Raw genomic sequence first — 13,596 nt, forward strand, 5'->3', positions numbered from 1 at the left:
GAGTAGTAGAACTGATCCCTATACTAGTTTGTGTTCTTTTTAAAAGGATTTGGGTCTATTATAAAAGTTCATCAGAAGTACAAGCCACCTCAAACTTGATAAAGTTACATGAGGTCTCTGGACCACCCAATGACTACTATTGCAGTCAAAACAAGCGTCGACGCATTGTTATCACCTCTCCCCTAGCAGAGACAGCTTGACCTTCTGGATACATTATAGCCAGGAACTCTTAGTGCATGTGCCCCTAAAGACCAACACCCTAGAGCCATTGTCGTCGACGTTGAACCCATGAATTGATCTGAAGCATCTAACACCAAATCTCGCCATGACGCATGCACTACGAGAAATCCTAGCCTCGCCGCCCCAATGAGATAACATGAATCTATGCAGGATCTCCATCAACTACGTCCAGTCGAGGAGGATCGAAGCCAGAAAGAGAAAATCGATTAAGGAGCTCCGCCATTCGTCCGTGCGCCGCACCTGTGAAGACTAAAATACGCCAACCTAAACTACTAGCCGGAGTGGAGGCCACGTGATTCCCTTCTCCGCCCCCGACACCCGAGCAACCGACAGGGGGGGATGTGAATCCGTAGACACGGCGACGAAGCCTGGAGGAAAGAATTTTCCATAGCCGCCGAGGGGAAGGGGTCGAGATGCTTTGTGTGATAAGGAAATGACGAAGATATGTTGACCAAAACATGAAACTGCAAAGATGTGCAGTTTTTACTCAAGTAACAGCGAATATATGCACCATCTTTCTCTATTCAAAAGTAAAGTATGCTAGTAAATCTTGTTGTAGTGTCTATATTTCAGATTCTGAATTGCCTCTAATGAATAAACTTCGTAGTTAATATTTGAATGCACATGTCAGTGAATAATTATGAGAAATATACAGTGAAAGTATTTTTCATGATCAGATGGAACAGTAAATCTTGCCAGTTTTTCCAACTGGTCATTCCCCCTTCCCATTAATTTCTTAATGAAGATACAGATTCTGGATTACAACAATAAAGGAGGCAAAGAAGGAGAGAAATGAGTCGGGGCATTAGCGGGAAATCCACTGTGAATGCTTGCCATTGAAACACTCGCTATGAGATAAAAACTTGCTACCACCATACTAACAACAACAACCAAAGAGTTCAACATGGTACACAACAAATAACTAGAATATGAAACTAGACTCGAGAATTTGCACACACAAAAACAACTAATCAAGGCAGACAGTGGCCTAGGCATCAACAAGGTAGTTCAACACCAGGATCATCAAACACACAAGCTTCAGTCATCCGCCCTGCCAGAGTTGCCGCAACCTTCATCAGCTCCTACACACCTTTCAGCAGTTTAGTCTTGTTATCCCCTTTCAGCAAGCCTGACCATATCAAAAAGGAACAGACAAACAGTGAATACAATTTCAATCGAAATAGCTCTAATTTCCACCACCACTTAACCAACAAACCTCCAGGCCCACTTTTTTTCTGCTTAGACCTACAAATCTAGGCCACATCACCACCATATAATAACCTCACAGTTGTAATCAATAAATATAGTTAGTTATACTTTGTTAATTAATTGTAGAAGATAGAAATGCTTATGCTTGTTCTAGCTAGGATAGACATAGGATGAAGAAAATTGCATCACCTTTTTCTAGGCTTGCCTTATGGTATCGGTAGCCCTGTAACAATAAGATGGCACGCGAGGTGATGATCATTAATTGTCCTTTTCTTCTTTGTCAACCCACTCAAGCTTAACTAGTAAATTAGACAGATTTGAATAGCAAATAAATCAATAACAGCAATCTTACTTTATCCGTCCCATACAAATAGTCGCAGAAGGTGAAAACAGAAGAGAAGTTGCTCTGGCTCTGGCCACCCACACGATGATGGTAGTCATGGTGGTCGGCCCCTCCATAGAACGGGATAAGCTTTGTCGGGTTGAATGGAAAGTTGAAGCTGCATTCTCATCAAGCAGTTTGGTTAATTTTATTTATTATAAGAAGTAGCATGATGCATGCTAGCTAGCGTTGGTTATACTAGCTAGTACTCCCTCAGGTCTTTTTTACTCCGCGTTTTAGATTTGTGTCAACTTGAAACTTTGTAGAATTTGACCAAATATATATTAAAAAATATCAACATCTACAATAATACCAAATATATATACTATGAAATTACATTTTATAATAAATCTAACAATATTGATTTGACATTGTGAATATTGATACCTTTTTCGATAAGTTTTGTCAAAATATAGATGATTTAACTTTGGACAAAACTTGCATGCACACTAAAAAGGAGCGGAGGGAGTAGTTAAACGACTTAATTACCCGCTGTGGATGTCGATGGCCTCTAGGTGGCGTAGGACGAACCAGAGCCAGAGGGTGGTCATGTGGCAGGGCACGATGGCGGGGCCGGTGAAGGCGGGGACGCCGAGGATGAGGACCTCGGCCCAGTGCGCGTAGGGCGCGGCGTATCCGAAGGGCGCCGTGAACTCGTGGTGGACGCGGTGGATGTTGTGGTAGCCCCACCTGGTGTGCAGCAGCCGGTGGATCCAGTAGCCCAGGTAATCCTCCACCAGCAGGTAGACCAACATCTGCGCCGCCACCTCCCCGGCCGACGGCAGCGGCAGCCCCGTCCGGATGCCGACCATCTTGACGGCCGGGTAGGAGACGAGGCTGAGCGCGCCGACGGTGAGGAGCAGGACGCGGCCGGTGTCTAGGTAGCAGCGCAGGAACGCTGCCGGGGAGAGCTGCGCCCGCGGCTGCAGCTTGTACGTGGACGGCCTCATCACGGCGGCGGCGACGCCGTCCGGAGCGGCGCGAGCGCGGAGCTCGAGCAGCGCGAGGGGGAGCGGCGCGATGGTGTAGAGGATGAGGAGGATGGCGACGTTGTGGCAGTAGAGCAGGTGGTCGGGCACGAACGCGGAGTATCGGAGCCAGGCCGCCTCGGCGCGCGTCATGGCGCGGCCCAGCGCCGCCTCCGCCTCCGCCGCCGTCGCGTATGGCAGCATAGGCGACGGGGGTGTGATCGATGATGGTACGTTTCCTGCGTTTTTTGCGGTTGAGCTAGCGCTCGAGCCGCTTTGTAGTAGGCGCTGGCTGGTCTCTGTCGACAGCATAGGTGATGTAGGGCATGTGCGCGGTGAGGGTGCCATGCATGCACGTCGCATGCATGCCCCGCTCAGGGCGGTGATGCTGAGCTACGACGGTTGGTCCGTCATGGAAAGAAAAAGTGAAAAGTGCAAAACTGTACTAGTACACCTAACCTAGGACGAGTGACATGTTTATTCACCTGACCTAGAACGGTAGGCTGACTGACATGTTTATTCACGTAACAGTCGCTCGTCGTACATGCATATGCATGTGCTCGCAACTGCCTGCCTCCGTCCGTAGGGTACGTCCACCAAGCCGACGTTGACGCACCAACCCAACTCCGGCGACGTGTCCGGCCGACCGTGCTAGTTGCCTAGTTATAGTTCTCGGCGAATTTGCCTTCAATTAGTTTTGCTCGTACACGCCCGTATGATCTCAATCATGTCGGGCCCTCGGGGTTTGGTTTAAAACTATAGCTTAGCTGCTTCGATGGACTAGAATTAACAACGCGTTTCAACGCAACTCCGCGGCGCGAGAGGGGGACGCGGCCGTGCTATTCCAGACGAGGCTCGCCAGGAACTCACCGGAGGCGGGGACGACGCGGCTCCAACAGTGCCGTCGACAGAGGAAGAAGGGCTTTGGACCGTCGCATGAAGATCCGATGGTCCCCAAAATAATTGACTGTCGGGAACAACAAATTCAGACGACTGTGCAATAATCAGCCCCATGAAACTGACGCGTCCCCAACAACACTGTCCACCATCATCAACCACCGTCTAAGAGCAAATTCAATTGGGCGACCCATTTCGTCCGCCGCCGTTCGTGTAGATCGGCACGGGCAAAAGAGAAGGCCCAACGCGCCAACTCAAACCCAAATCAAGTCCACTTCACGTCCGCGCCGATGCATTTGCGGTCTAAATTTGCGCCTCAAATGTGTCAGCGCGGACGCGGAACGGATGCCACGCGCGCCTTCTCGATGTCCGCCGCGTCCCCACCTGGCGATCGTCCAACTGCCTGCGGCCTACCTGGTCAGCTTAATTTATGACCTCAAGCCCATGCATCAGCGACGGCGGTCGTCCTTTTTTAAGCCACCGTGCGGCGGGGCCGTCCTCATCCGCTTCCAGCCAGCCCCCGTCCCCATCTAGCCACACTCGCTCCCCATCGCCGGCAAACCCTAGCCATCCCAGCCGTGTCAGATGGGGCTCTTCTCCGACACCGGCAGCAGCAAGGCCAAGGGCAAGTCCCCCGCCGTTCCTTCTCCCTCGGATTTCCGCCCGCCTCCGCCGGCGCTAGCTCGCCGGCCGAGGCAGCGCATCAACGTGACAGTGCACCAGGCGGAGTGGCACTGGCAGCACCACGTGCCTCTCCCGTACCCCGACGCCACCCTGCCGCATGACTGGCAAGATCCGAAGAGGATCCCAGTGCCGGTGGCGCCGCGGTCGTCTAGGGCGCACGCGGAGGAGGTGCGGCGCCGGCGACTGCTCCTGACGTCGGGGCAGCGCCGCGACCCCGCCTACGCAACCGACTCAGCCAACTGGGCTCGCTAGTTCGCCTTCGAGCACGAGAAGGCGAGGCGAGGCGGTGTTCGCGAAGTCGACCTTACTGTGCCACTGTCCCGGCTCGTCGTCCGCGAGGAGGACCAGACGGCCCTTGCAGCGGTCTACCGGGAGAGCGAGGAGGACGAGTGGCGTAGGGCGGCGGCGGCCGTGGAAGAAGAGGCAGCGTAAGAGACGACCATGGCGCAGGCCATGGCCCTCTCCGCGGCGGGCGACTGCGTCCTGCCATCAGTGACCCCGCCGTCCCCTGTCAAAGCCAAACCGGAGCCGGAGCCGTCCGCCATAGAGCGCTACTCCTGGACGGGAGTAGTGCGCGAGTGGGTCAGCGCACCACCGGTCTGGGTTGGGGTGTCGCCGGCACAGGAGGCGGCGTACCTCGAACATTGGCGCCAGCGACGGCTGGCCGAGGAGCGCCGCCACAACGAGTACCTCGAGATGCTCGAGCGCGACGCCGAGGACGAGCAGTGCGAGGCCGAGGAGGAGGCGCGCCAGGCCGCGGCGACACAGCCCGCGCCTGACATGAACGCCCTCTGGAACACGGCGTTCCCCTAGGCCAGCACTGCGCCGACGCTCATCGATCTCATGGACCCCAAGGACAACGACGCCGCCGCCTAGGGCAGCGCGCCGTCTCATAGTTTAGTTTGTTTTTAATTTTCTTAAATGCAAATGTGGGCGCGTGGACTCTCGCCAGCTTTCGTGTCCGGCTTTAATGTTTTATTAATGTTCTTTTTATTTTAAATATGCATGCATTCTTTTTTGGGGGATCAATAACTCCCCAACGTCAGGGATTTTGGCATTTGGACCCGAACGCCTCGAGTGCCGTCAGATGATTTGCACAAATCTTAGAGCAGGTGACACAGAAAATTAGTTCGGGATTTTCCGTCGAACGACCTCGTCTCCTTCGCCCCCACCCCTCCCTCCCAGTCTTATCTTTTTCTTTCTCTCACCCACTCTTCCTCTCCACAGCTTATCTGTGAGCTAGATCGTCACTGTCGCCAGCTCCTCGCGCCGCCGCGTTGGGCAGTCGAGACCGCATCCATCCGCGTGAATCCACGCCGGCGTAGAGGCGCGGTCGTGGCGAAGGGCGAGCTCCGCCCGCTCGTCTACGTTGTCGCGGCAGCCGTCTCCCCTGCACAGGCGATGCTGACTGGAGCGCGCGTGACTGGTCCGCGCCCACCGGCTAGAGGTGCGGCCGTGGCAGAGGCAGAGCGCTGCCTGCTCGCCTGTGCTGCGGTGGCGGGCATCTCGGTCGTCTCCTCCTCAAACTCACCGACCGGCTCGAGGTGCGGTCAAACGGAGAGGGCGGGCGCGACGGTGGCTGGGCCGTACAGGAGCAGCAACGGCGGCGGAGCAATGAAGCATCGTACCATCTTCGCTCTCGTCAGGTGACTTGGGGGAGGCAGCGACGGCTTCCCGGCGTGCACCGGGCGGAAAGCGGAGGCGGGTGCCCTGCGACGAGTTCCCTGGGACAGCGCCATGTGTCCGTGGAGGGGGCAATGGGCTCCTCACCGACAGCGTGTCGGCGTCCATTCTAAGAAGGGAGCCCAGCGGGGAGGTGCTCATCGAGCTCGAGCAACACCACAGCCGAAGGGATCCGACTGGTCCCATTTTTACTGATGTCTGATGATTTTTTTTGCTAGAAGCTACTATGAGCTTTTTTAACACATTTTTGCCACGGTTTGTATATGAAATAGTCCCTAAATTTGCCATGCTACGCTTAAATATGAGTAGAACACAATTTTCTGCTGTGATTTATTTAGTTACTAACTTTGCCATGTGAGTAGTATACAAATTTAGTTTTTTGGTCCTATAATACATGGCAATTTCTTAGATTATTACAAATTCTCGGACCGTTGCAACTTTATAATTTGTCAGTTCATTCACATGACAATATTTGATTGTTTTTGTCCTAATATCATGGCCTGTCTCAATCATGGAAAACTTGACATGGCAAACATGTCAAAATTCTTTATTTTTAAGATGTTAAAAACATGGCAAATTAAGATGTCCAAAAACATAGCAATCTAATATGTTCAAAAACATGGCAAACTTGGCATGGCAACTAAAATCAGTTTTTTATGGATGCGTTTTTTGCCATGGCAACTAAAAGCATTTTTGCCATGGTTCGTTTTTTTCTCTTTTACAAAGTCCATCCAAAGAATGTTTTGCCATGGCAATTACATTTTCATGGGACGATGACAAATAGAGTTCATTGTGATGGCAAATTTATTTTTTATGCATCATGGCATTTCTAGTGCATGGACCATGTCAAAATTTTGGAACAATGGCATGGCGAAATGATTTCTTTTTGCAACATGGCAAATTTAGTTTTATAGCCATGGCAATTTTACCATCTTTTTGCCATGGCAATTTTAGCTTTCTTCTTCAATGGCAATTTTTTGCCTTTTTTAGAGCGCCATGCCAAATTAAACTTTTTTTGTTTTGCCATGGCAACTTAACCTTTACATACATGGTAATTTACTTTTTTTACATGCATGGGAACTTTTTTTTTACTTTTACTTTCATTCATGGCAAATTTAATTCTTTACTTGCCATGGCAAATTAACTTTTACATCCATGGAAAATTTTACTTTTTTATTTGCCATGGCATTTTTCAATCCACATTTTTTTGTTTCTTCATGTATATAGTAAAATATTATGGCAATAAAATTAGCTATTTATTTTTGCCATGGCAAAATTACCTTAATTGACATGTCAAATTTACCTAAATCGCCATGGCAACTCTTAACTTTTATCGCCATGGCAATTTTTTATTTTTATTTTCGCCATGGAAAATTTACCCAAATCGCCATGGCAAATATTTAACTTTTATTTCCATGGCAAAAAAAGTTCATTCACTACATAGCATGGCAAATTTTTTGTCGTGTGGGATGGGTTTCCTAGATTATTTTTCATGAGTGTTTTTTTGCCATCTTTTCCAATAAAAATCCATGTACCTATTACATTTTCCCAAAAAGTTGCCATGTGGTTTAGCGAAAAGTCTCCTAAATTTGCCATCTTTTTCTGAAGAAAAACTTACTAAATTTGCCACGTGTAACCATTTCATTATAGTTAGCTAGTTTTTTAAACAAATGTAAATTTATGTTTTGAGATCATGGAAATTTATGTATGAGATCATGGACCATAGCAAATTCCTTTCTTTTCTTTAATTTTCATGATGGAAATTTTATTCTTTAGTGCCATGGCAATTGTATTTGTTAAAGATGGCAATTTATACTACCACACCATGGCAAATTCCTCGCACATAGTTTTGTGTTCAAATTGTGCATACAATATATGAAAATTTAATTAAAATACCATGACATTTTTACTATGAATCTTCCATGGCAATGTTTTTTATTTATATGATGGAAATTCCATGGCTGTTTTTCTTCTGGGTGATTGCAAGAAAAACAAATTCTTTTTACCCATGGCATTTTTTGTGCTTTTAAAGTTGATCACATTTTTTTCATAGCACAGGAAAAATATGGGCTTTAATCTGGCACAGCAAAAAAATATTAGGCTGTTTTTGCTACCGAGCTGTAGAGTCGACGGGGAGGGGCGTTCGCGTTGGGGGGCTCCCCTGCCGAACGGATTCGTTCGCATCGATCTCTCCTCCAGTACAAACGAGTCGTTCAGGTTGGGGGTCTCCCAGCCCGAACGTTCGATAGTTATTGGCGTCCTTTTTTTTTCTCGCGCTGACTCAAACGCGAAAGCGGACGTTCATGTCCGTCTGGCCGACCCAAACAGACAAATAGCAGACAAAATTGCCGTCCGTTTGGGTCGGCCCATTGAAGTTGCTGTAAGTACGGGTCGTTATTATAAGACTATTAATTAAAGACAGTATAACCGCACCTAAAGCGAGCCCTCATAGCGATTTGGGTTTTTGGCCGTCCGTTTTTTACGATCTGGGAGTTCCTGGCCGTCAGATTTAACGTGAAAAGCGATCCGTTCTGCAGTGCGGCTAATCTAGTCCAGCTGTCCTGTAGGCTGCTGCTCCACGGGCCGAAACAGACTATTCTGATGTATTGGGCCTTCGCGAGCCAGCAACCCAATTGAAGAAGGGAGGCCTACAAGCTACGCGTGAGGTCCATCCACTCCCGAACCCCTATCCCCATCGAGACCGCATCCACCCGCCCTCAGCTTCGATCCATCCACCCACCCAATCCCGATCGATCCATCCACCTGCCCAATCCCGATCGAGGCTGCCGGTTGTTCCCAGCGACCAGAGGAGAGGAGCAGCCGGTGCGGCCGGTTCCATCAACTGAAGACGGGGTGAGGGATGGGATCGATCCCTGCGACCGGAGGAGTAGGATCCTGGTCGAGGCAATCCAATCGAGCGCGTGAAGAAAGGTGGGGGCGAGGGAGATAATGGCCGACTCCTCCCCTACTTGAAACTGCTCTGCCCTCTTGAAGCTCGCAATCATGGCCCTTCTCTGGAAACTGCTCTTGCGTCCTCGCAATCATGGCGTATTATTCATTCATGGCTGATAAATTTTCAACCCTTTCTTATGCGCGGTGGTCCTATATAGTGCTTCCCTCCCTCGCTTTGTATGCACGCCCTACTCTAGCATCTACATCTTCTTCAGCGTTATGCTCTGGTTAATCGGGTCTGAATCGGCTTGTCTGGCACGTTTTCTGTGGTCATCTCCATCTCAGACAGCCCACTTCTGTAACTGAGGACTGCTCATGTCTCTGTGAAGAAGAAAACGCAGATCCTCGATAGGGAATGCATCGATCCATCTGAGGTACGAGGGAAAGATGAAGATCCAGCCGTCTATCCAGGGGTATGAGTATTTAAACATTGTTTTGTTTCTTTGAGAAAATTGGTCATGTCAATCTAAATTGGTGTGTTTGCTTGACTAATGCAGGTGCCAAATCAAGCATACTGGCTGGTCACTCAAACCTAATTGAGAAATCAGTCAACTATTCCTAGATCAGGCAAAAAAATCATTGATAAATGTATTTGGTGTGCTTTTAGTTTGTATTTTAACAAGCTTGGGAATATGATAGTTATGGGTCAGCTATTAGCTTTTTACATCTTTATAGATAACTAATGATACCTTGCAGGCTATTCAAATGATTTATATACCAAAGTTTACACTATCAGTTTGTTCATCATTACATGTTATTTAATTTAGGCGAATCAATTCCAACTTCAACTGTTTGTTTGGGAACTATATGTCAGGCGGCCGCTCCCTTGATGTCGGTCGTGCCTCGCGCTACCCAAGCAAGTGCCTTCGCCGTGCCTCCTGCTCATGAATCCTTGTGCCGGCCCTGCCGCATGCGCTGAATTCCTCCTAATTGGGCGGGCTCTGGGCTGTGGCTAACTGCCTGTCTCCTTTTCCACCACACCGCAGAAACAGTGCCTTCTCCGTGACGGTGACAAGGCAGTGGCAACGGCCATACATCTGACAACCAGGCCAGCGGTGCTTCCCCCTCCACTTTCCGGACAAGCTACAACAGGCGTTGACTACTCGTCCCACGCCTATTCCTTGGCCAGCAGCCAGCACCACCAGGTCGATCGCTCCCTCCACCACAAGCTCTCACTCTAAGACCCACTAGCTTACACCACTGTCTTGCATTCTTTTTGGAAATATAATATGCTTCATGTTATTCTTGGGTGTTGAATTCTAATCATCTACTCTTGTAGTGCAACAGAAGAGGAGTGATATGTATAATATGTTTGGCATCTCCTGTCCTTTTGTGGTCTGTGTAGTGCTTTGCAATGGCATACTGATATTTTTCCTATTCTTTTTCATGTACGTACATGGGTAGCCAATTATTTCTTCTCTTTGTCTGGTGTGCAGCATGCAAGAGAAAAATCTCCTTTAACCATGTTCTGCTCTGCTCATGTTCTGATTCTGTTCATCGCCTGGGCAGGTGCAGAGTGAGAGGGGAGATTAGTTTGGTACTTTGGCATAAGTTGCTTTTCTTTCATTTGATTTACTATTTTTCATAAATGATGGTAATGTTCTACACCACTTTAATAAACTATCATGCATGCTGATGTTTAGAACAATAACATATTGCGGAGAAAGTTAAAAAGGAGCATCTCATATGAAATTGAGTACTAAGTGGCATGACTTCACGTTTCAACTTATTGATGGTATTAATTCCCATGTTGGAGCTAACAACACATTGTGGCTTATGTACTGAACTTCTGGGTCATTATATCTGAAGCAACTCAATTAAATGATATTTTTGGACACCATAAACTCACCCATTTGGAACTGCAAATTTTGCACTGTACTCTGTACATATTTTTGCGGCTCAGTGGCTCGATAATAACTCTGAAAGCCACGATGTCCAGTACATAAACCATGCTCCATTTGCTAAATTGTAGGGAGCACTTGCTATATAACTAGCCCAACTGGCTTCTATCATACGATTGTCATCGGTCTTTTCCCACTTTCTACAGCCATCTAACATAACACTTATGCAACGACTCTTTTGGATTGAAGTCCTAAATTCCTCTGCATCTTAGATTGTACATATGGGCATCTGCCACAACGCCTACATTTACCATTAACTATTCTAATTAAAAGTATACACACTTGCGGCCAGCTCAAACCAAGTTCAATCCCATGAGACATCCTCTTCCACTACATTACTACGAGTACTTTACAACAACTCCCTGGACATTTAGGTTGCATGTTTAATTTTGTGCTGTCATATAGTATTACGGAATTACTATCACTCTATTGTAAAAATGGATGGGTGCGGCCAGGTACGTACGCCATCATAATCTAGCAAAGTTCATCTTTGTCCAAACTAAATATGATAATCTCTCTAATGATGTTTGGTTGATTTTGTTTTTAATGATGCTTGAGCAAGCTACCATCACTCATATTGACCAAACATCTTAATTTTCTCGTTCTCAGGTACATGTTTCTGTAATGATGCTTAAATGATGCAAGGGAAGTAACACTCGTCTTGACTAGCCAGGCAGCTCCATTTTCCTCAGTCTTATTCTAATTTTTACGCACGTGTTGTTCGCAGACACACATATGTTACATATATAACCAAATGAAATTGGCATTTGTGATCTCCATATTTTTCTTCTAATGCAATGATATGATTTTCTTCTAATGCAATGATATGTAGTTTATTTGTTGTATTCTGCCTAGATTAACTTCTATGTACTTTGCAGGTTGTGCTTAAAAATCAAAAACAGAGATGGAACAAAAACAGATGTAGGATAGCATCCATTTTGAACCAATGTTTGTACTACAGTGCCATTTCAAAAACTATTGTTGTTGAAAGATGAGACTGGGTGCAGTCATTTGTTCCGTATTGCTTAATGTCGGTGGATGGGTCGAAGCTGAGGGCGGGTGGATGCGGTCTCGATGGGGATTGGGGTTCGGGAGTGGATGGACCTCACGCGTAGCTTGTAGGCCTCCCTCCTTCAATTGGGCTGCTGGCTTGCGAAGGCCCAATACTCTGTTTCGGCCCGTGGAGCAGCAGCCCACAGGACAGCTGAACCAGATTAGCCGCATTGCGGAACAGATCGCTTTTCACGTTAAATCTGACGGCCAGGAACTCTCAGATCGCAAAAACGGACGGCCAAAATTCCAAATCACTATGAGGGCTCGCTTTGGGTGTGGTTATACTGTCCTTAATGTCTAATATTTATACAAACTTCTACCATTCTATTGTCAAAATTGACGGACGCAGCAACACGCGTCATTCATGATCTAGTTACTCCTAATAGTTCGTTTGTGTGAAGGGGCCGGCAGCTAGCCGGGATGCAATAGCTCGTTGTAGCTACATTCAGCAGCAGTAATTTATCACCATGCAAGTCCATTATTGATTTATCTGGTTCATAGCGGCTTTTGAAGATCTCTAGCTAGGCTCCAGTGTGCCACCGCAGAGAGAAACATGTGACCGAAGGTGTAGGTAGTACCTACGTTTCCCTTCGGAAGTACATAAACCACAATCCACGTACCAGCTGTATGATTAAGAGCACCTACAGCCGGGCTAGGCTAGGCGGCGTGATTGATTCGTTGTGTGTGGCAGGACGCCAACTTGCCTCGCGGCCGAGCTAGTGCTCCGACGGCTCTGTAGAGCCTTGTATCACTTCTTTGGCATGTTTTTTGTTCTCTCAGCAGACTAATTTTTTCTACATTTAAAGTTGGTGTTTGGACGCGTGTGGTGGTTTGCTATGCATAAAGCGGGACAAAAATAAATTTTATAGAGTGTGTCCAGTGAGTCGTGTTCGTGAAACATGCAACCATGCATGTGGGGTCACTAGTAGAAAACAGGGCTTTGGTTCGGGCCTGCCCAGCCCATTAGTTCCGGTTCAACCATGAATCAGGACCCATGGGGCATATGTCCCGGTTCGTGAACCCAGGGGGCCGGCCGGGGCCTCGTGGGCATTGGTCCTGGTTCGTCTGGACCCATTTGTCCCGGTTCCTGGCGTGAACCGGGACCAATGGGCCTCGCTCTGGCCCACATACATTGGTCCCGATTCATGGCTCGAACCAGGACAGAAGGGGGAGTTTTAGACCCGGTTCCAGGCACGAACCGGGACAAATGAGTTGTCTATATATACCCCATCGCCGCCGCAGAGCACTCCACGGTGCTCTGTTTTTTGTGGCCGGCGAGGGGAGGGCATTTGGTAGCTCTAGCTCACCTCCTATGCACATGAGGTGTTCGATGAAATGTCCGAGCCACACTAGTTAAGCTTTCTCCTCTCGAAGCTCGACCTCCAAACTCCATTTTCCCCGAGATTTGCATAGGTTTAGCGGTCCGTCACGTCCCGTCCCCGTCTTCACCGCCGTCGATCGCCCGCGCCGATCTCGTTGCCGGCACCACCATGGTGAGCCTCTTATTCTTATCTTCTTTCTGAAAGAAAAGAATTCTTACTTTAGATAGATACTTGTCTAATTTTCTTACTTTTATTATTGCTTGCTATTATATAGTGCGATGGTTTTGGTATCTGCCCCCGTCGGC

At 48.0% G+C, this 13,596-nt stretch overlaps 1 protein-coding gene and 1 long non-coding RNA gene across 3 annotated transcripts; one reads left to right on the forward strand and one right to left on the reverse strand.

The window, feature by feature from the left end:
- Positions 1–931: 931 nt before the first annotated feature.
- LOC125506347 (very-long-chain aldehyde decarbonylase GL1-10-like) lies at positions 932–3,058 on the reverse strand. The gene is made up of 4 exons (XM_048671185.1): positions 2,321–3,058; positions 1,802–1,949; positions 1,639–1,672; positions 932–1,369 (listed from the first exon to the last, which is right to left on the reverse strand). The coding sequence occupies exons 1-4, from the start codon at positions 3,001–3,003 to the stop codon at positions 1,323–1,325; spliced, it is 912 nt and encodes a 303-aa protein (XP_048527142.1). The 5' UTR covers positions 3,004–3,058; the 3' UTR covers positions 932–1,322.
- A 5,679-nt stretch (positions 3,059–8,737) lies between these two features.
- On the forward strand, positions 8,738–11,733 carry LOC125511363. 2 transcript variants are annotated; one of them, XR_007284955.1, is made up of 3 exons: positions 8,738–9,428; positions 9,513–10,160; positions 11,526–11,733. It is a non-coding gene; the product is annotated as an uncharacterized LOC125511363 (long non-coding RNA). The 2 variants fall into 2 exon arrangements; XR_007284954.1 differs by having other exon boundaries at positions 9,513–11,733.
- Positions 11,734–13,596: the final 1,863 nt, after the last annotated feature.

The sequence above is a fragment of the Triticum urartu genome, chromosome 5 (genome assembly GCF_003073215.2).
Source record: "Triticum urartu cultivar G1812 chromosome 5, Tu2.1, whole genome shotgun sequence".
In the NCBI taxonomy this organism is placed as follows: domain Eukaryota; kingdom Viridiplantae; phylum Streptophyta; class Magnoliopsida; order Poales; family Poaceae; genus Triticum; species Triticum urartu.

What these genes read in the sequence shown, in the direction of transcription:
- LOC125506347 (XM_048671185.1), bottom strand. Translation starts at nt 3,003, where the DNA reads ATGCTGCCATACGCGACGGCGGCGGAGGCGGAGGCGGCGCTGGGCCGC. An exon ending in GCCATCGACATCCACAGCGG is followed by an intron (nt 1,950 to 2,320) that starts GTAATTAAGTCG and finishes ATGAGAATGCAG; the next exon opens with CTTCAACTTTCCATTCAACC. An exon ending in ATTTGTATGGGACGGATAAA is followed by an intron (nt 1,673 to 1,801) that starts GTAAGATTGCTG and finishes TTATTGTTACAG; the next exon opens with GGCTACCGATACCATAAGGC.